This window comes from Mastigoproctus giganteus, chromosome 10 (assembly GCF_048544385.1).
Source record: "Mastigoproctus giganteus isolate SK-2022 chromosome 10, ASM4854438v1, whole genome shotgun sequence".
In the NCBI taxonomy this organism is placed as follows: domain Eukaryota; kingdom Metazoa; phylum Arthropoda; class Arachnida; order Uropygi; family Thelyphonidae; genus Mastigoproctus; species Mastigoproctus giganteus.
The window spans coordinates 22,740,497-22,764,123 of record NC_143584.1 but is presented as its reverse complement, the minus strand read 5'-3'; the positions used below and the strand labels follow the sequence as shown (position 1 = coordinate 22,764,123).

The window sequence follows — 23,627 nt, the reverse complement described above, 5'->3', positions numbered from 1 at the left end:
CCCTTTTAACTTCGATCACTTCAACCTGTGTTACTTACAAGTGACTGCCGATGGCATTCAGTACCCCTCAATACCTCTAACTCCCAACTTCAAGACAGGACAGTATACGAGATCGTATCTGTCGCTCTTCTCTTCATTAAATAAATGGACGGAAGACACCGGAAACGATTTGTCATATTCCGAGTATCCACTCGGTAATGTATTGTACAGTTTTGATTTATCGCCGGACGAAAATGCCATCGGTCAACACATTAGTGCACTGAAAAGGGGGAGCGTACGTCTCGAACTGAAATTTTCCTCACCATTGCCTGAAAACGTCACGTGCGTCTTGTACAGTGAATTCGAGAACGTGGTTTCGCTGACAAAAGACAGGTCGGTTCTTCTGGATTATGAACACTGAAGAAATAGCACGTTTGTTGGAAAGTGTTGTTAAAGATTACCCCATAAGTGTATGTGCTCGCGACGAACTGGCTACGAACATTCTTAGTAAACCGTTTCTTCTAGTCGTCAACACCGATCCATCCGACAGACCAGGAACCCATTGGATAGCTATCTACCTCGGAGAAGAAGAAGCCGATTACTTCGACATGTTTGCCCGCCCCCCTCCCGAAGATTTTGCGGTGTTTCTGAAAAGGCAAAGTCGCAAGTGGACTCATAACAAGACTGTAATACAACATCGGGAATCTATAGCTTGTGGACTGCATTCTGTTTTCTTTTTAACCCATAGATGTCGCGGTATTACTATGAGACAGATTGTTAACGAATGTTATTGTAAAAATTTGTGGGGCAATGACATTATTGCCACTTTAGATGTAATCGATCACTTAAATAAACAAATTTAAAAAAAAAATTGTCTACTTACATGCTTATCCACTGTATTTTCTTTCCTCTCAAGCGACGGGGAGACGTCAGAATCGAAGGTTTCTTCCTTGCACGTTTGGGCGCGCGCTTTTCCCCAGCCACCGCGGGAGGGAGCACGAGGGCCTCCTCCAGAGGCCCGCTTTTCTTCTTCAGTCCCAGAAAAGCCTGCAATGTTTGAAGGTAGGCCTTCACCTTGGATTCGATCGACATGTCCTGTCTCTTCAGAATTTCGGACATCTCTTCGTCCAGAGAAATCATCCGTTGGTGTTCTGGTGGTGCCAGTAGTAAATATGTTTTGAACGAGTCGTTCATTTTCTTATTAGCGATGTTATCAGTGGAATTATCAGACTGCCCAGTAAGGGAAACAGTGCACCTCCTTGCTGGGTAATAAGTCTCCGTCGCCTTGTGAAGGGGACTGTTTTATCCGCTAGAACACGTAACAGCTTCTTTTTGCGCTGCAGTCTACGACGTTCTTTGGGGGTGATTGGTATGTTACCTCTTAGTAAATTCTTACACAGTTCGCACAAAACCGTGACCTGAGAGTGCGATGCCTGTCTCAAAATTGTATCTGCTTGCTTGGGGCTGGCACCAGACAAAAACCTGATGAAGTCACTATGTTTTCGGAGTCTTTTAGCCATGAAGGTACATATGTAATTGACGGACAGTCCTCCGGTAATATGCACGAGCGCAGACGTAATTGTTCTGGTGTATCTTGTCGAAAGTCCAGTAATAAATATGAGAATGGTTTTTCTGTGGCCTCCTTATAAATATCGACTAGAACACTCGAACGCCCTGGAAATACTTGCGAGGCTAAGTGAGATATTTGTCGGGAATCTCTGGGATTTTTAAAAACGATTAAATAGTGTGAGTTAAGACTGATGGTCCGATATTGACTACCCCGACAGAACAAATTTTGGGAGAGAAGACAGATACTTGTGTTCCTGTGATGGCTTCCTTTAATGAATATTTCAGCGATTTCGGAACTGTCTTTTGCAGCGTGTAGGAGATCGTCGATTATGATTAGATTTCTGACATGTCTATCGACTTCGGGCAGTTTCAAGCCTTTTACGAATTCAACCTGCGGAAACTGTAAGAACCGATCCTGCTCTTCAGAGTAGCAGTAAATTATTCTCTCCGGAGGGGGTGAAATTAACTGTTTGCTGTTTTTAATAAGGGACAGAATGAAGGTTGTTTTTCCGCTTTGAGTACCACCGGCCGCGACACATGTGAAGGGGTGGATAAACGAACACATAGTGACAGTGTTATAACCGACGAATCATTTTTGATTGTGTTTTTCACGGAAGTATCCATATGGGAATGTACGGGTGTCCTCTCCAACTATGCGCTTCTTAAATGTGAAACCATACCGCCTAGTTAACGATGTATGGAGTAGCTTACACTGCCATTTGTCACGTTTCACGTTGAACGGTACAGGAACTGTCACTTCAACATGTTCACCCATTGCCGCTGATCGCATTACATCCAAGTTTACGAGTCGGCTGTTGTTCTCGTTTAGGGTAATGCCTTTACATTTTGTTACAGATTTGCCCGAGCGTGTTCTGTATGAATACGATTTGGGTCCTGAAGTAGCGAATTCTAAAATATTGTCACCTTCCAATTCATCTACTAGTTCACCTAGTGAGTGACCTGTAGATGGAAGTGTATCGCCTGGCTTATATGAGAATACCAAACTGTCGGTATCTGTATAAATTAAACGCTCTCCCAGAGGTGCGATGGTTTTATACAGTTTAATTCGTCCGTATGAAGCAACAAAGGACCCTATTACAGCATTTCCTTTGCGATATGGGGCTTCTGTACCTTCAAGAACGCTGTATGCTATCAGCATTTTTTCTTCAGTGACTAGTCGAGCATCGTGGATAATTTTACCAGCATCCATGAAGTGTTCAACGAGGCTTGAGTAGGACTTGCATAGAACAGTATTTACACGATTTGTTCGCATGGCAAGCCTACCCCATAAAGAATTCACACACAGCTTTCCCAGAGCGCGTCTGGACGCGTTTTTTTTAATTTGAGCAGGATCAAGTGTGATACCTTCCTTCTGATTTAGTTCTTGGATGTAGCTGTCACGATCGATGCCCTGAGGCCACCCCGAAGCCTCTTGTTTAATTTTCAAGAAGGTATCGATATACCCACCAAACAACGATTCGTGTGTTTCATCAAAGTGCCACACTTCGTAGAATTCGATAATTTTGTAGCCATAGTCACATGCCAAATACAGTTCTGGAGTTGTCCATACGCCTTTTATGGTCGTATCTTCGTGATTACAGAGGACTGATTCCTCCTGAGCACATTTTGCACACAGAGGAAAAATTAACTTTCCATTACACGTTATCGGTAATATTGGAAGAAACAACTTCTCTGGTGCTTGCACGCGTGCACTAGCAATGCCAAAGTATGCTCTGTTGCTGTAATCGAAATCTCTCAGAATAACATTTGGATGGCCACGCGGATACACTCCGTATTTAAACACCCATGGGTATAGGGAGCAAAAATCCATATAATGAATCTGCTCGTTTTCATCTGCTTTGTGGTACAGTTTAAAACAATCCACACGACCACCTCTGAGGGCACTTCTAGGGGTAATCGCTTCTGTTATATTAAAATTGGCTACAAATGTGTTCAAGACGGGGTTATTTTTTCTCATTTCATCGAATTGACATTCCCATATGGAAACCAAGTTGTAGCCTTGGTTTTTCAGAAACGTTTCACGATCCAACGTTTCTTCATAGAGCACTGACATGGGTAGATTTCTGTTTGTCTGTAGCGTATTACCTCGATAGCAGATCCTACATCCATGAAAATAACAACCATGAAATTCATAAACTGTTTTATCTCGGATCCCATCAACGAAAAAGGGCCCAATCCGAGCCTCACCCCCAACCGAGCGGGCGTGTTGTATCGGTGCGTTCTCTTGTTGTTCTAGCCACGATAGCCATGCAATTGCTTTTCGACTTTGGAGGTTCGACCCTCGATACCCCCCTGGGGGGAGGATAGCCATCGTGTTTTGGGGTAGAAAGTTCCTCGCGAAAATTCTACTACACGTTCCTGCTATGGTGATATCTTGGTTGAACGGATCGACGTCGGAGATATCGATTAGGAGAGATCTGAACTTATTACAACTGTCACGTAATACCCGTACATCGTCAAGTGTATATGCCATGAGCTCTGCTTTTAAGTCGTACGATTGGCCTTTCTTCTGACAGTACCACGTTTGGAACTCTACACTATCCTCCTTCGACATAAATTCGGGTTTGAAATGTTTTTGGTCAGGAATAGGACCTACATAATCTGTAGTTTGTAGAGTATGGAATGCATGGGGAAAGAATCCTTTTCGAACCTCGGGTAATTCGAACATTGCAGGTAACCTTCTAAGGGGAACTGATAAGTACGAATAAGAATCTAAGAAGATGAGATTTAGTTTCAAATGATAAATTCCTAATATTTTAGAGCCGTCAAAAATAACATGAGGTTCGAAATTCTTACCGTAGAGGTAAGTCAGTACGAAGTAACCATCAAAGCCTCGCAAATTGTGTGCTATTATCCGCACATCTTTGTATTTGGGTTCGATGTGACTAATGTTTCGACCATCGCGAGCACGCTTTGACGATTCACGAACTCCAAAAATCTCGTCCATGAATGCTGTGACACAGTTGGGTCCCTCATATGAACGCAGTTCATCTCCAAAACTTGCTACACAGAGCACTGGTATATGCTCACCCTGATGCAACACCGTCTCGGTGTCGAAATAAATTATAGATACATGTTTTTTAGGGTCCGCTGGTTTCTGAACATAGCAGTGTTGTGACATGTGAACTATCTTACATTTTTCACAATAATCCAGGGGTTTGCATTTGTGTTGTTTCTGGGTGGTGAACGTTCGCAAACACTCACGACAACGGTGATATGTCGAGCAGTTGTTGTTTTTTTTATGAGCGTCGAAACAGATATTTCCTCTGTAATACCGAAAACAATCACTACACAACACCAAATCGCCACTATGATACTCACGTGTTCGACACCTATTGCATGAATATGGACAAGAATGAGTGTGAAGTCTTTCAATGTTTTGGAACATTTTAAAACACAGTGAGCAGTAATAATCTGCTCCAAATAACGCTTTCACAGAGCGTACTACATCGTAGTGTTTGTCAATACACAGTAGAAATATTTGTTTCTCTGCTTCAGGACCCCTGTAAATAACATCAAACTCGTTGTCGGCTGATAGTACAACTATCTGAAACTCGGGAGTAAGAACTCGCTGGAATTTTTGTAGTTCTTCCACTCCACACACTGTCTCGGAAACGTCTGCTTTTTCATGCAATTGCTTGGCTCTCGAAGTCTGCAAACCGTTTCTGTCTTCGCGAACTTTTCTGTACGTAATGGTGTCGTCTTGTTGGGCTGAAATAGCTGTTACTATTGCACGTCCCATGCACATATTATCATTATTCCTAATTTTGACAACGCACTTCTTCTTTTCTAAGAATCTGTTCAGATGTACAATAGTTCTTTTTTTTATATTTTTAGAATGCCCAGCACCACCTTTATTTGATATGTTTATAAGAACCAGATCGATTGTGAGAGAGTCTGTTATCAGAAAGCCACTTCGCGACTGATCTACACTGAAAAACGCATCCATAATTCTATCTATTGTCAGTTCTGATATCTTCATAAATGGAAGATTAATCGGTGTTTTTAGGGAGTCGGCGTTTACACATAAACGAACATGGCTAAATTCTCCTCCCTTGTTTACTTGTCCTATAATTAGTTTAAACATTTGTTTGAACAAAAGAAAAAATTGTTCCCCTGCAAGCAAATGTAAGTCTCGGTATTTGCACTTGTACGTTTTATACATAGTTTTATATTTAGAGGAATACTTCTCTGGCCCTTCACTGATTTCGTAGAATCGTTCGTATGTTTCGTCACCACCACCAATTTGAATCTGAAAAGAAATGAAAAAAAAAAAAAAATACTTAACGTTTTTGGATTTCGGATTGTAATTCTGCATATGAGATTCTGAATAAGACTTACAGGTCCTTCGTTTGATCCTCCTGCCCTCCCCTCGACACGAGGAGACAATGAAAAGAATTCTGCATTCTGAAAATGAATATTAAGCATTGTTATAAAACTGCATTTTTATCACGTTTAAAAATAAAGAGGGATAATATAGGAGGAAAGTCACTCACCTCAGTATACAGTACAGTATTCGTATACAATATTTCAGCTTCAATAACTTCTGCAAGACGGACAGCTTCACACTCCAGTGAACTATCATCACACATGTCCATTTTTTTTTTTGTTCAGTAACGATTCTGTGACTGTGGTCGCTTTTAAAGGCTCTCCATTAGCTTTATGACATTCTCAGTCATTGATCCTACTATTTCGTCAAAACGAAACTTGTTCGGAAATACAACAGACATCCTGTAAGTGGGTTTTAAGGTCAAAAGGAAAATAGTTTGTCATTCTGTAAGAGCTCCTAATTAGACACTTTCCAATGACACACTTCTTCTTGAGTAATATTCTGGGTTGAAGGTTGTTTTATTGGGCAATTTCCGATGACACACTTCTTCTTGAGTAATATTATTAGTCACATATCTGGGTTGGGACTGCTTTATATATGACTGTTATACGTTACATTTTGCCATTTTTCAGCAACTGCTAAGATGAGTACCGCTCCAAAGAAGAACTATGTGTTTTTTCGTCGCCTCAGTTCACGCACTATTCTACGAGTTCTCCTGCTTGATTTCGAAGTATCGATCGTTTTGGAATGCGCTTCGAGTTATCTAAAACTAACGGTAGATCAGTGGAGTAAGATAGCGTTAAAATGGCCTGAAGTATTACTATTAGTTCGGGGTCGTGCACATGAAACTATTACATTTACAGACGGCTTGGAGATTGAGACAGATGCAGGTCGTGCTACAATTACCAATGGTGAGCTGTGTGATTTTAATCTCGACTTGGATGAATGTGAGTCTCTTTCACAAAAAATACTCTATGTTGACGATTTTGTATCTGTGCTTGGGAACGAAGCCAAACTATTCACGCTGATGCAAGAATCAGTGATGGAAGTACTACACACAGCTCGCGAATGTTTACGACTGCGTCGACAGTTCACCACCACCAGTGATATCACATTTCAAGAAGCCTACGAGTATATGGTTCGACATCTGATTCCGTATAACGTTGTAACAGACTTTACGGCTAGATGTACTTTGCAGCAGAAAGAACCAGAAATTAATCCTTATAATATTCTGCAGGCAGTACTTGGTATGATATCAGAGTTAAGGAAGTGTTATATTGAACGTTATGCTCATTTATTCCCATTCCATTGAACTGTGTCTTTTGATTGTTTGAGTTCTCAAATGTTACTGTTTTGTTCATAGATGTACCTTTTTAAAAATGGTCATTAAAAAGCAGAAATTTTCTTTGATGTTTGAGTTTTTAGATTTTAGGAAAAGTGTCAATTAAATGGTTTACACAGAACTTCAGATCGGAAATTTTTTTTCATTTGTTGATAGAATAAATACATGTATGTCTAATTGAAAATGTATTTTCTTTTTATCAAAGGCTGAAATTTTCTTTGGTGTTTGAGTTTTGGATTTTAGGAAATGTGTCAATAAAAAGGTTTACACACAACTTAAGAAGATATACAGTAATAAAATGTATTTTCAAAAAGGTTTACATACACACAAGAAAAGACTCAGGTGTGATAAAAATTAAGAGAGAAATATACGTGGTGCCATCTAGGGACAAAAATACTAACAAAAAAAACTCGGTAAGCAAGTGGCGCCATCTAGGGAGTGAAATTAGAACTAAATATCATTTTCACACCTGTACTGGGAGTACAGTATGCATATGGGTTTAAATCCCTCCAGGTATTATGTAATTGAGTTTAAAAACATTTAGACTTTATGTAAATGTGTTTAAACCCCCAACATATCTACTGGGGCCTCTTCTGGCAAAATATTACTTCACAGACGGAGCACCTCAGGTGTATCCTGTTTACAATCTAGGAGCAAATAAGAATGTGCTCGACTTCTTGCTTCTTTATAAATGTCTATCAGTACACCTTACCATCCAGGAAAAACTTGTGTGGCAAGATGAGAAAATTGCCGAGAGTCACATGGGTTTTTGAAAACTATCAGATAGTGTGCGTTAAGACTGATAGTTCTAAACTGAGTACCCTGACAAAACAAATTTTGTGTTAGCATAATCACACTTAGACTCCTGTGATGTGACCCTTTTATAAAAATTTTGGCTACTTCGGTATTGTCTTTAGCCTGATGAATTAAGTCATCGATAATTAGCAAATTTTCAATATTTGGGTCAAACTGTGGTGGTTTTAACCCATTTACAAACTCTACTTCTAGGAAACTGCTGAACTTTTGCTGGTACTCTGAATAGCATTACACGATTCTTTTGGATGGTGGGGTTATTAACAGGTTTCTATTACGAATGAGGGATAATACAAATGTTGTTTTCCCTGACTGGGTGCCCCCAGAGACAATAGATATAAATGGATGTACACACATTTTAAAACTGGTTGTTGTGAGTGGGAGGACATATATATAAATATGTGTGTGTGTGGATACTGTTGCAGGTGTGAAATCTTTACACATGCAAATAACCATAAGGGTAGGTTCGAGTGTCTTCCCCTACCACACATTTTGTAAATGTGTACCTAAATTTCTTGGTTATGGAAGTTTCCATGAGGCGACAATTCCACTTATCGCGACGAATACCAAAGGGGATAGGCACAGAAATATCTGTTAGTTCTCCCATAGCCACTGCATACATGGATTCGATGTTAATCAACTTGTTAGCATAGGAGTTCAGTGTGATTCCCTTGCATTTTGTCACCATCCTATTCTTGTGAGTTCTGTAGGAATACGATTTAGGGCCTGTAGTGACAAACTCGACAATACAATCACCACTGTCAAGTTCATTAGTGAGCTCTCCTAAAGAATGCCCAATTGGTGGAGAGTATTCACCCGGTTTTTGAGAGAATATTACAATGTCGGTGTCTGAGTACAAGACACATTCACGGAGAGAGTCTAGAGCCTCATAAAGCTTTAACCTACCATAGGCATCAACAAATGAAGCAATAACAGCATTACTTTTCCTGTATGCCTGTTCTTTTTTGGCAACAGGAGCAGATGCCACTAACATTTTTTCTTCTGTAACAAGTCTGGCATCATGAATAACCTTTGTGTTGTCCAGAAAGAGTTCAACAAGATTCTCGTAAGTGGAAACAACCTGCGTATTCACACGGTAGTGTCACCATACCAAGCCTCACCCAGAGAGAATTAAGGCAAACTTGGCTAATGAACGCTTTGCTGGATTTTTCTTAATTTGGTCTACATCTAAAGTGACACCTCTGTTTTTAAATTCTTGAATATATTCATCACGATTCTTACCCTCGGGCCAACCTGAAGCTTTTTGTTTCACCATGAGGAAAGTGTCCATGTACGGCCCGAATAAATTTTCGAATATTTCAGAAAAATGCCATACTTCATAAAATTGTAGCACTTTGTAGCCATGTGATACTGCAAGGTCAAGTTCAACTGTACACCACGTTCCTGTGAATGATCGATCTGAATGAGAGCACTGTGGTAAACATTCATTAGCACACTGACCACATAGTGGGAAAACGAGCTTACCATTGCTATTGATGGTCAAAACAGGTAACAGAAGCTGATCAGGAGCACCAACATGGGCATGGCAAATGCCAAAGTATGCCCCTGGTGTGTAATCAAAGTTTTCAAGTATTACTTTAGGGTGGCCACGAGGAAAAACACCATATTTGCACACCCATGGATAAAGGGAGCAGAAATCAAGATAGTGGATTTCTTCGACCTCATGATAAAGTTTATAACAGTCTGTTCTTCCTTCTTTTAAGGCACTCCTAGGTGTCAGACCTTCGAAATGAATGGCCCCATCCGCATGTTGTTTTAGCGTTATATCAGTGTTAACCAATTCGTCAAACTGACACTCCCATATGGAGAGCACCCATTGTAATATTTTGGTGTGACTGTTGTGTGTAGGGCTTATAACATTTTGGACACCCGTGATAATAGCATCCATTAAATTCATACACTGTTTATACAAACCATCCACAAAGTATGGGCAAATTTTAACCTCTTCACCTACTTTGCCTGCGTGCTGAACTGTAACATTGTGCTTTTTCTCTAAATAAGTGAGCCATATTAAAGCTTTACGACTCTGTATGTTTTTTCCCTTGTAACCTACAGGTGGCAAGATGGCCATTGTGTTATGAGGAAGAAATTTTTGAAGGAATACCCTATTGCAAACACCTGCAATAGTAATGTCCTGGTGGAAAGAGTCAACACCTGTAGTTTCTAAAAAAAGAGAGCGGAACTTATCACAGGCACCTTTCAGGACCCTTAAGTCATCTTGACAGTAGCAAAGCAGTTCAGATTTCAGATTGTAGGTGTCATGTGTCCGCTGTTCGTACCATGTTTCAAACTCAGCTAGGGTCTCTTTCCCCATATATTCAGGTTGAAAATACTGTTTAGCAGGTAATGGGCCCTGGTAATCACCGGTCTGTTCAGTATGAAATATGTAGGGGAAGAAACCCTTTCTGACCTCTGGAAGTTCAACCATGGCAGGTAATTTGCGAAGTGGGAATGCCAAATAAGAAAAGCTGTTGAGAAAGACGATATTCAACTGGTCATGATAAATACCAAGGATTTTGGAACCGTCGTACACCACTCGGGTTTCATAAGTCTGGCCGTAAAGATACTCAAGTATGAAATAGCCATCGAACCCCTTAAAGTTGTGGGCTTGAACCCTGACATTAGTATATTTTGGTCCGATAGCGGGAATATTCCTACCATCATGTGCATGCTTAACTGTTTCCTTGACAGCAAATAATTCGTTCATAAATTATGTAACACAATCTTCTCCCCAGAAGACATGTTCCTGGTCCCCAAATGCAGCCACACAAAGAACAGCCACGTGCTGACCCTGCTTTAGAATAGTCTCTGTGTCAAAGTAGATAATTGAGATTTTGTCTTTTGGTGGTTCTGGTTTCAGGACAAAACAGTGTTCGGGGTCGTGTTCAACCTTACAGTAGTGACAATAATCCTGTGATCTGCAAATGTGCTCTTTATTTGATGAGCCTTACAGTAGTGACAATAATCCTGTGATCTGCAAATGTGCTCTTTATTTGATGAAAAAGTGAGCATACATTTGCTGCAGCGATGGAACTGAGAACATATATTGTTTGTCCTGTGTTTCCAAACATTTGCGGCCACAAAAATATCGATTGCAGGACTCACATAAGACAGAGAGCGCTCTCCATTATGATAGGCTTTCGCCCTACAGTGAGTACAGACCTTAACTTCACAGCATTTTTAAAAGTTTTCAAACAGTCTGGACAGTAGTATGCACCATCGAATAATGCTTTAGGGGATTGCACCAAACCATAGTGACTACTGTGATACAGGAGACAGATTTGTTTCTTGGCATCTGAACCCCTGTAAATACTGTTAAAACTGTCTTCGGCAGAAAACACTATAATTTGATATTCAGGGGCCAGATGTTTCTGAAATAAATCCAACTCCTGCAATCCACATTTGATCAGAGGCACTCCTGCAATCTTGTGGAGCTGGACAGCTCGAATTTTCTGAGCCGTTTTCTTGTCTTCCCGCACCTGTCTGTACATTTGCCTGTCATCCTCAAAACTAGAAATACCCACCACGATCGCTCGGGCCATCCAAAGATTATCTGAATTTTTTATATGGATTACTGATTTTTTCGAAAACAAAAATGCTTCCAAATTGAGTATTGCCCTTGTTTTAACGTTGTTACGACCTCCTCCACGATTTGCAATATTAATTAAAATGATATCAATTTGCAAATCCTCAGCCAAGAGAAACTCACGTTTCGACTGCTCCACAGCAAAAAAAAGCATCAAAAATGCGGTCTCAAGTATGAGGTCGCCAATTAACATGAAAGGCAAATTAATATTGATGTCAAGTGTACTGGCCCTCACACACAGTCTAACATGGGAAAAGGTTCCTTCCTGGCTGAGAAGTCTAATAACCTCCTCAAGAACTTCCCTGAAAACTGAAAAAAAATGTCCCTGCAGGCAACTGGTCAAGATCTTTATATTTTGTTGTATATGTTATGAATTTTGTTTTATATTTGTGAGAAGTTTTTTCTACGCCAGCACAAATATTATAAAATCTATTATAAAGGGAAGAAATAGTAACACTCTCACCGTTGTGGGTCTCTTCACTAGCATTATCATCTTCCTACAAACCCCAGCCTGTTTGATTCTCATTACCCTAAAAAATTAAAAAAAACAGTATTAAATAAAAGAATTATTGTAAAAATTTAAGCAAAAAACCAGTATTAAATAACAAACTAAATCACAAAAGAATTATTTTTAAAAAATTTTAAGCAAAAAATATTTGGAAAAAAATTACAAAAGAAATGTAAATACACACCTGATCTAGAGAAATGGTTACCTCAGGGATTATATCACTGCCTGGTTGGTTGAGAGTCTCCATCTCATTATCCTAAAAAAAACAGAGCTGTATTAAATAACAGTCTAAATCACAAAAGAATTGTAAAAATTTAAGCAAAAAAAAAACACACCTGTTCCAGAGAAAAACCAAGATTAAAATTTGGGGGGGGGGTGTCATGTACTCTAACAGCCGATATCAGCTCCTTTTCAACATCTGTGGTGATGTCTTCTAAACCCTATTAAAAAGATATTCAGCAAAAGGTTATATTTTTAAAAAATTAAATTCAAATTATTCTTAACTTACACAAAATAGTGAAATTTACCAATAATTCAGGTTTCTGAAAAACAATAACGATTATTTAATTGGGAGATTAAGAGAAAATAGTAGGAATAGACTAAAATTAGTCAAATAAATTTACACTTAGCTTAATACTAATTGTTCAGAGATGTTTGTAAAAAAAAAAAAGCAAATTGCATGCTTAAGTTTATAAATAGGAATTTCAAACAATAAGATCCATCCGGAAATATAAACACAGCATCCCCCAAGTGTTCTAAAATATAATTTACATTAAATCACCCTTCAGCAATGCTTAGGTATGTAAAATAATAAATCTATGTAGCTAATTGTACACAGGTGTTTGGAAATATAAATAAATAGGAACTGATAACCCACAGAATTTCAATAAATAAGGTTAATTACCCACTTGCAGGGCCACGTGTTAATACAATTTAAAGATTAGTTATAATTCTTGGAACAAATAACCAAAAAACAATGGGTTCACTTGGTTTCAACTAAGCAAGAAAACATACATTAACTTCTAAAAATTATATCTTTCAGCAGCGATAAAAGCAAAATAATATAAACACAGCCTCAAGTGTTTGAAAATACAATTTCTGTTATAAAAAGCATCCTTTAGCAATGCTTATGGATTTGTAAAATAAATCTGTGTAGCTAATTGTTCACAGGTTTTTGGAAATATAAATAAATTGGAATTGACAACCCACAGAATTTCAATAAATAAGGTTTATTGTATACAATAAACTAGAGATTTCTGTTAGTTTATTGCACACAAATTAATAGAAATGTAAAGGCTTTCGGAGTCTTGTAACCAAACGTTTCTATATTATCAAGACTTGCAATTTTTTTTTCTTTCCACGGCCATGTGCTAATACAATTTAGAGTTTAGTTATAATTCTTGGAACGAATAACCAAAAAACAATGGGTTCACTTGGTTTCAACTAAACAAGAAAACATACATTAACTCTAAAAATTATCTTTCAGCAGCGATAAATGCAAAATAAACTTACCTCATGTTTGTGATCCTCCTTCGTTGTAACACTTTCATTGTTATCATCAACAGGATCAAATTCATTAATGGCAGCAATTAGCTGTTGTTCTACTTCTAGACTTACTTCTTCAAAAATCTATAAAATGAATTTTTGATTAAAGTACAAACCAAACGTTGAAATAACACACAAATTCAGACTTTAGAAATAATACAGTGTTGGATTTCATAATTCCAAGTACAGCCAATATCCACCAAATAAGCACAAGCATGAAAGCAAGCTAAAACGAAATGGACACATACAGCCCCCAAGGGTATTTATGTAGGTTATACACCTACCAATCATCAACAAAAACCACCGTCACATGTTATAATAGCGCTGGTCAATCATCAATGAAAACTGCCGTCATGTGTTATAAAAGCGCTGATCAATCATCAACCAAAACCGCCATCACGTGTTATAAAAGTGCTGATCAATCAACAATTACGATCACCATCACGTGGTATAAAAGCGCCGGTCAAAGTCAACTGACCACAGACAGTTCCAGGAAATGGGTTAAAAATCAGCAGTCATCAATTTCCAGATGTTTCTAAATTCAGATGGAAATTATTTTGTAAAGGAAGTTACATTTTTTGACGATGAAAATTTATTTAGCAATGTAATGCACCCACCATGTGGGTGGAATAAATTACTAAATGCAATTAAGAGACACAATATTTGGATTTTTAAAAACTGTCATCAATTACCATGGAATTTGGGTTTCATTCAGCATAAAGATTTAAGGATGTGGTTGGATATGGTCACTACAAAGTGTAGTATAATTTATCTCAATGGAGAAGAAAAGAAAAGCGTTTTGTCAAAATGTACCATTGCATCTGTAATTAATTTAGAAAAAATTGGTTGTCCACAAATAAAGGAAATTCAGCCTGAAAGGGTCCCTTGTTCATACGATCACAATAGTTATTATAGCGCTCATATAAACGTGCAATTATTTTTTTATTGGTTACAAAACAAATTAAAATAATGTAAAAAATAAACTATGTAATTAGAAATTGTGTTCCAAGAATTACATCAAAGGACCATGAGTCATAAGATTAGTTATACCCTGCATGGGGAAGAAAACCTTCTCTTTGAATTCCAGGAATTACCCCAAAGGGTTATGACATCATAAGACTTGTTAGGCTATGCAAAGGATTTTAATCACTATTGAACATGTTTGTATGCATCTGTTTTTGATTGGCTGAAAACTAGGGTGATATTTGGTTTAAAAAGGGTTTATGATCTGTGCTCATTTCAGTTCTCTCTCTAGCCATGGCATCTAAGTTTTGCTATTAGAGTTTCTATCGTTCTGTGTCTTCAAAATGGCTTGTCCGGGTTGGATTTTTAAATTTTAATCCCTGTGTCCAGTTGGAGTCCAATTCTAATGTAATTGTTATTAAGCGTGAAGAATGGATGCTGCTTCAAAAGAAACTTCCGGAATTTACAAAATATTTGAACCAAAAAGAAAAAGCCGAATGCAGAATAAGTGAAAATCTGGCAACAGTGTGAGGGAACAGTTTTTTGACTATTGGTTGTATAGAGAACAACGATATTCACGATGTTAAACTGGATGATTTCCCCTCGACGTGGGCACCTGTACGTGGTGAGGGAACCTCCCAGTGACGCTGCTGGACTTCCAGACTAGCATCACTGGGATCCAACGCCCACAGCCTAGGTTCCGGGCGTACATCAATGGAATCCGGCATGTTTGCCGTGCGCTGCGACCCGTGGAAATTCGGAAAGGGGGATCCTGGTGGTTGAGGGGCCCAGCTTCAATACACCACTTTGGCCCCTGCTTCGACAAGACGGGTGGTCCTGGAAGGCCCGGCTAGGATCAATCAGCTAGTAGGCTCGCCTGCGAGGGTCAATCGTGTCAATGCCACGCCCCTACCCTCATGGTCCGAGAGACAGGATTCAGGCTGGCGGCGGTGCGGGTATGGTGTCTGGGTAGCCCTGGCGTCCCACTCCCGAGCGCATTTATTGCATGCCGGGTAGTGGGCGTCCCTTTGGGCTCCGTGGTGGGTGGGGAGCCCGGGCACTGAACCATTTAAAAACTCCCATGAATCCTGATAAACATATTCATTCAGGGGCCCCAACCCGGTCCCTATCTGAAAACATAGACGGAGAGGCAGATAATATTATTGCAACAAAGAGGCAGCGAACTGAAACATCATCATCAGGGCCTGTCCCAAGATTTCTTATTATGCATTCCACCAATGAAAAACCGATTGGCAAAATGTCGCCCTTTTTTATTCAAAAAGGGTTAAACGGGTTAGCAGGTTCTCCCAAATCAGTTAAGAGGCTCCGTTCTGGAGACCTCTTAATTGAAACTAAAAATGACAGGCAATCGGAACATCTACTCCGAGTACCATCAATTGGAGGTATCCCTATAACAGTGACACCACACAGAACACTCAATTCATCGAGAGGTGTCATTTCGGAGTGGGACCTTCTCGACGTAACCGAGGAGGAAATCTGCTCCAAATTAAAACCACAGGGAGTCATTGCCGTCAAGAGAATCACTGCGCGAAGGGATGGAAAAATTGTTAAAACCAGGAGTGTTATCCTGACTTTGAACTCTCCTAAACCTCCTGACGAGATTAAAGCTGGATACATCAACTGTTCATTGCATCAGTACATTCCAAATCCTTTACGGTGTTTTAAATGCCAGAAGTACGGACATTCTCAAATGGCGTGCCGCGGAGTCCTTGCATGTGCTCGATGCGGTGCAAAGGACCACGAAACAACAGCATGTTCAGCTGCAAAACCCACCTGTATTAACTGTGAAGGCGAACACCCGGCCTACTCACGAGCATGCCAGAGGTGGAAAGAAGAAAAAGAAATTCAACGGCTGAAGGCAGAGCTAAATATATCATACCAGGAGGCAAGGAAATCGGTCAAACCCCTGAATATCAACAGACCTACCTACGCCCAGAAGGTAGCAGGGAGATGTTCCGTCGGAACTCAGACGGACATGACCATTCCTCCAAAGGAGTCTTTCACTCCCATCGCGCGGTATCTATTAAGTTCTCAAAAACCTGCACAGAAGGACCAATCAGCTGCCACTCCTATATCGGTACCTCCTAACGCTCCACAAGTAACAAAGGTAACTATGACAGAAAAGAATAAGAAAGGGGAAGCCCCCCTAGTACCCAAAAAAAGATGGATGTAGAGCAGAAGGAGGTACCCGATGATTCAGTATTTAAATTCTTTGCGGAGGAGGAAATGGACACGGGACAGCGTCCTTTCTTCCCCAAAAAAGACAATTCCAAGACTGATAAAAGTAAGCCCTCAGCACCTCGGAAGTTGCCTGATGGACCCAACAAGCCAAAATAATGGCTAAATTCCTACAATGGAATTGTCGTGGATTCCGGCGAAATATTGATGACATCACGGCCCTCCTGCAAAAGCACGAGCCAGTTTGCTTTTGCTTGCAGGAGACATATCTAAAGGTAAATGATGATCCCACCATTCACAACATCACAGTTTTTCGAAAGGATAGAATTGCGGATGGCTCTCTACATGGGGGTGTGGGTAACCAGACCCCAGTGCAGCCCTTGCTAATTACAACCAGCGTAGAGGCTGTTGCAATTCGCCTTTCAGTGGGATTTCTATTAACTGTGTGCTCCATTTATTTGCCACCTGGGATTGACATCTCCCAGGCAGACCTTGATGATCTTCTTGCGCAGCTGCCTCCCCCTTTCTTACTTCTCGAGGATTTTAACGGACATAACACCCTGTGGGGTAGTGCTAACATCAACGGAAGGGGACGAGTCATAGAGCGTATGCTCAATGACAATGACCTTTCCCTTCTAAATACTGGAACAAACACCTTCTTCCACATGCCTACCTGTACTTTTTCTGCCATTGATCTCTCTATCTGCTCCCCTTCTCTACTCCCTTCACTCACTTGGGAAGTGGAGGAGAATCCATACGGAAGCGATCACTTCCCCGTGATAACCTTGTTAGACAGTGGGAGACCATGTCTTCCTTTTAGGTTACCACGGTGGAAGATAGATCAGGCTGACTGGACTGCCTTCCAACATCAGGCAAATTTTGATTTTAGCACAGTCAGTCAAGAGCCTATCAATGATGCAGTTAAGTACATCACAGAAAATATTGTCCAAGCAGCTGCGAATGCTGTTCCAAAAACATCTGCCCGGTTTCCACCATTTCCTAAACCTTGGTGGAATTCACAATGCACAGCAGCAAAAAAGGCTCAAAACAAAGCGTGGAGGATATTCCACCGATATACTACCACGACTAACCTTATAGCCTTTTAACGTGCACGAGCCAAAGCACGATATATCCGCCGTCAGAGCCAAAAGGAATCATGGATCCGTTTTACATCATCTATTAACCAGTCTACCAACTCTAAGGTAGTCTGGGATAAAATCCGGAAAATGAAGGGAAAATATACATCCCACCTAGATTATAATGGATGCGCTATTGCAGATCCAACTGCAATAGCTAATTCTCTTGGGGAAACATTCTCTAACATCTCTCCAACATCTTCGTATTTCCCAGAGTTCCTGGTCCCGAAATATAAAATCGAAAAACAGGCACTTAGCTTTAAATGTAAAAGCATTTATCCCTACAACGGGGATTTCACTATTCAGGAACTGGAAAGAGCCCTTGCTCTTTCCAAAGCAAGTGCCGTTGGACCAGATGGCATCCATTATGAAATGATTAAAAACTTTCACCAAAATCTATGGATTGTCTGCTCCTTCTGTATAACAGAATCTTTACTGAAGGGCAGTTTCCGGACTCCTGGCGAAAGGCAATCGTTCTTGCCTTCCTTAAGCCAGGAAAAGATCCAAAAGTCACCACCACCTATCGTCCTATTGCTCTGACTAGCTGTCTGGGCAAAATCCTGGAGAGAATGGTTAATTCTCGTTTAATATGGTATCTAGAATCAAATGACCTTCTCTCCAACATCCAGTCTGGCTTCCGAAGGAACCGGTCCACTTTGGACCATCTTATTAGATTGGAAGCATCCATTCCGGATGCTTTCCTAAAACGCGAACACTTGGTGTCGGTGTTCTTTGACATGGAAAAAGCGTACGACACAACTTGGAGATTTGGCATTTTAAAAGATTTACATAGCCTAGGCCTTAGAGGGCATCTCCCCTTTTTTTATTCAAAACTTTTTAGCCAAACGATCGTTCCAAGTTCGTGTGGGATCCTCACTCTCCCGCTCTTTTAGCCGAGAGGAGGGAGTACCACAAGGATCAGTATTAAGTGTCACGCTTTTTGCCATAAAAATAAATTCCATCACAGAACAATTTCCTCCAACTGTAAACAGTGCCCTCTATGTTGATGACTTTAGCATTTTTTGTCAGTCGTGCAACATGAGTGTTATTGAAAGACAACTGCAGAAAGCCATTGATAGAGTGAATTCCTGGGCACTTGCTAATGGCTTCAGGTTCATCGGAGAAGACCGTTTGCGTACACTTTTGTCGCAAGCGTAATCTTTATCCTGAACCTGAATTAAGGCTCGGACAAAATGCTATTGCAGTGGCAGCGAACACAAAATTCTTGGGACTCTTATTTGATAAAAAACTGACCTTTTTGGATCATATTCGTCAACTCCGCACAAAGTGCATAAGAGGCCTCAATATGCTCCGCTCGCTCTGCTCTTTATCTTGGGATGCAGACCGATGCACCCTCCTATGGCTTTACCGTGCACTTGTGCGATCCAAATTAGATTATAGGTCCCAAGTATATTCTTCAGCCAGAGACAGTGCCCTTCAATGGCTGGACCCTATCCATCATCAGGCTCTACGTATCGCTACTGGAGCATTTTGAACATCTCCTGTCCAGAGCTTATACGTCGAAGCAAACGAACCACCGTTATCGCTTCGACGTAAGCAGTTGTCTTTAAAGTACGCTTTAAAACTGAAATCCCTGCCAGACCATCCAACGTGGCCATCCGTTTTTGAGCCACGATGGGAAAATTTATACAATACCCGTAAGACTGCCAATCGTCCTTTTGGTATTCGTCTCCAAGAGCTACTCAAAGAACTTAATATCAAGGTAGACAAGGTTGCCCAAACACCAAAGCAACCCTTTCCACCCTGGCATGCTTGTGTCCCGGCATGCGATTTGTCCCTTAGAAATTGGGGAAAGTCGGACACTCCATCATCGGTCTACTTGCAGCTTTATTCAGCACACCGAGTTGAACATTTTGACTTCTCGCCAGTCTACACAGACGGTTCGAAGTTGAACTCATATCTGGGATCTGCCGGTGTCTTTACAGACAGCACTACATCGGAACAGATTCCCTCTGAATGCAGTATATTTACTGCAGAGCTGCATGCTATAGAGTTAGCCTTGGATCACATTAGTGAATGCCAATACCAACGGTTCATTTTATATTCCGATTCTCTCAGTGTGTTACAGGCTTTAATATCTGTGAGGTATAATCCTCATCCAGTTCTGTCTAGTATTCAGCAGAAGATTCACTTCCTCCTTGGACGTGAATATGATATCCACTTCTGCTGGATTCCCAGCCACATTGGGATTAGGGGAAATGATTTGGCTGACGCCGCAGCCAAATCAGCAATTCCCAATAATAACCACTGCCTGTCAGTCCCCTATACAGACTACAGGCAAATAATACATCAAAAGATACATTCCCAATGGCAGGACTCGTGGAATAGACAGACTGGAAATAAACTATATTGTATAAAGCCTGTAATTGAACCGTGGCAGTCTAGTCTGCGCAGGAATCGTAAGGAGGAAGTTGTTCTTGCCCGGACCCGCATAGGACACAGTCATTTAATTCCTTCGTTTTTGCTGAGGGCTGGTGACCCTCCTATGTGTGTGCCCTGTGGTACAATTTTAACTATAAGACACATTTTAATTGATTGTCCACATTTTAGTAATATCCGTTTCACTGCTTTTAATCATCTGACTGAGCCGTATACACTCAGTCAGATCTTATCCGACAATGACAATGTGTCTGCTATTTTTAGATTTTTAAAATCAATAAATATTTTTACTCGTTTATAAAGTTTACCTTTTTCTTATACTTGTTGACATAGTGACCTAAATAATTAGGTCACTGAAAGTTTAAATTTTTTTATAAATGACATGGTCTTGGTGCATTATAGCCTTAGTAGCTAATGCGCCAATAAAACCAAAACAAAACAAACAATCAGAAGTTCGGACACTCTCAGGCAACATGTCGAGGAAACACAATATGCCCAAAATGTGGATCCGAGAATCACACTCAATCAGACTGTACTGCTACATCTCCAGTTTTCCCTAACTGCAGGGAAGATCATCCTGCATATTCTAGAAATTGCGGTTGATGGAAAGTTGGATAAAATTTACAGAAATTTAAAATTGAAAATAAAGTGAATTATCTGGAAGCGAGATGACAAATAGTGAAAGATACTCCTGCATGTACATATGCAGAAGTTACAAAGAAATATCGTTCAATTGCTAAACAAACCAATGACTCAGTTCCACCGAACATATCACTTGCTTAATGGGCTAGAGCTCAGCTTTCAGTTCCTCACCCATCCTTGAAGCAAAACATCAGAGACCAGGCTTCTATACTCCAATCTCCATCCCGTCCACTAGTGGCACAAGTCACCAAGTGAGACCAGGATGACAAAAGTTGAATCTTCTACTAAAACCCAAATTAATACTGCTGAAATGGATACAGATGACAAAACTCAACAAGAATCTATATTAGAAATACATCCCGAAGAATTTATGGACACTGGACGGCCTACCTTTCTTAAAAAAGATGAAATTACAATAGATCGCAATAAGCCTACTGCCTCTAAAAGACAACCGGATCGTTCTTCCACTAAAACTAAATAATAAAGTACATTTTACAATGGAATTGTCGAAGACTACGAACTAATACATACCAACTTTTTGACCTAATCCGAGATTTCAATCCAGCAGGCATTTGTTTACAGCAAACATTTTTAACTCCACAAGTGAACCCCTCAATAAATAAATATATTTTGTGCAGGCGTGACAGGAATGCAACAACTGCAGCCCATGGAGATGTAGAGGTTTTGGTATACGTCTAGAAAAATCCCCCTTAAAAACTAATTTAGAAGTTGTTGCTGTAAGAATAGAAATTGGAATATCTTTATCTCTTGTTTCTATATATCTTCCACCAAACAAATGTATATACTCAGAGACTTTGATGAGCTCCTTGTCCAGATACCACCTCCTTTTTGTTTGATGGGTGACATTAATGGACACCACCCGTTATGGAGAAGTCTCCATATGGATAAAAGAGGGCAGCTAATAGAAACATTAGTGGTCACACAAAATCTAACTGCTCAACACTGGTGCACATACTCATGTTCATTTTCCCTCAGGAAATGGCCCCGGGTGCCAAGCGATTATTAGTGTAGCCAAGCGATTTCCAAGCGATTTATATATTGTGTGTGCAAAGCAAATAGTTTTCTTTAGGTTTTAAACACAATTCTCTTATTTATTTGTATTGAGAAACTTTTGCACTACAAAAAGTAGGCAGAGTTCCAGGAAGGAAATTCACCTTTCTGTTTCTTGTTAATCTTACTAACCAAACTAACTCAGCCGCTTGGTTACCCTTGTGGCACTGCTCCTGCCTCCCCGTGGCAGGGCCGGTAACCCTGAAAGAAAAGCTATCTTTCCGTGGCTAAAAGGGGCAAAATGATTTCTCCTACAGGACATACGGATCCTCATATGGCTGCTCATGAGATAGAAGACTCTAACTCATGCAGTGCTAAACGTCAAAAAACTGACAGTGTACAAAGAAGGCATCCAATGCACCTTGTATTGCATTCGACTCAGGAACAGTCTCTTGGTAGTCTCTCACCTTTTAGAATTCAGAAATACCTAGACAATCTAATAGGATCTCCGAAGAAAACTAAGCGTCTGAGATCGGGCGACTTGCTCGTTGAGGTCTCAGATGAACGGCAATCACAACGGCTCCAAAAACTAACATCCTTTGGAGGATTATCGATTACTGTCTCCCCTCATGCTACTCTAACCACCTCCAGGGGTGTGATAGCTGAGTGGGATCTGATAAATCTCTCAGAAGAAGAGTTGAAAAATGAATTGCAAGAATTGTGCATGTAAAGCGCATATACACAAAACGAGACAATGCTCTAGTTCCAACTCGGATTATAATACTAACATTTGAATTTGATAGCCCCAAACCTCCAGCATCCATCAAAGCAGGTTATCTGAATTGTCAAATAAAATTGTACATTCCTAACCCTACACGCTGTTTTAAATGCCAAAAATTTGGTCTTTCCCAAAATGTGTGTAGAGGCTCAGCCACTTGTGCCAATTGTGGTTCACGCGAGCACAATCACTCCGACTGCAAAGCAGAGCAGCACAAATGCTCAAATTGTAATGGTGCACATACTAGCTACTCCAGAGATTGTCCCCTTTGGAAAAAGGAAAAGAACATTCAACGGGTCAAAGCCGAAAAAAACATCTCCTACCAAGAAGCTAAAAAATCTGTACACGCTCAATTTAACACTCGACCCAGCTTCGCTGAAGTAGTCCAAAAGCCAACTGCAGTAACCAGTACTGTGCAAAGAACAATAACGACTGGTACTCAAACTGAGGTAACGTTTCCCCCAGACAGCTCAATGTCAGATTGGGCTCGGTCAATTTTGGAAGCTGTGCCCGTTTCTGGTAAACCATATAAATCAAACAAGGCTGTTAACACACCAATCACTGTTCTGCATTCTACCAATAACCCAATGTACTCAAAAAGTGTTGATATTACTAAAACTGATTCGGTTGAAATGGAAGGAAACACTGACCGCGAAGATCCCATTCTCGATCTCTTCCCAGAAGAAGAAATGGAAACAGGAAGACAGTACTTCCCAAAAAGAAAATCTGGACACCATAAGCCAACAGTACCTCGGACAGAAACCGAGGACCACTCCTCACCCAA

General features: G+C 40.3%; 1 protein-coding gene across 1 annotated transcript; it reads right to left on the bottom strand.

The window, feature by feature from the left end:
- Positions 1–2,137: 2,137 nt before the first annotated feature.
- On the bottom strand, positions 2,138–6,161 carry LOC150078862 (uncharacterized). The gene is made up of 3 exons (XM_090382868.1): positions 6,066–6,161; positions 5,911–5,976; positions 2,138–5,821 (listed from the first exon to the last, which is right to left on the bottom strand). Exons 1-3 carry the CDS (start codon positions 6,159–6,161, stop codon positions 2,138–2,140), a joined length of 3,846 nt encoding a protein of 1,281 aa, XP_090238994.1.
- Positions 6,162–23,627: the final 17,466 nt, after the last annotated feature.

Bases quoted from the DNA above. Each gene is read 5' to 3' on its own strand.
- LOC150078862 (XM_090382868.1), bottom strand. From the start codon at position 6,161: ATGTGTGATGATAGTTCACTGGAGTGTGAAGCTGTCCGTCTTGCAGAA. The intron at 5,977-6,065 runs GTGAGTGACTTT...ATTCATTTTCAG, and splicing joins ATACTGTACTGTATACTGAG to AATGCAGAATTCTTTTCATT. The intron at 5,822-5,910 runs GTAAGTCTTATT...ATTTCTTTTCAG, and splicing joins GAGGATCAAACGAAGGACCT to ATTCAAATTGGTGGTGGTGA.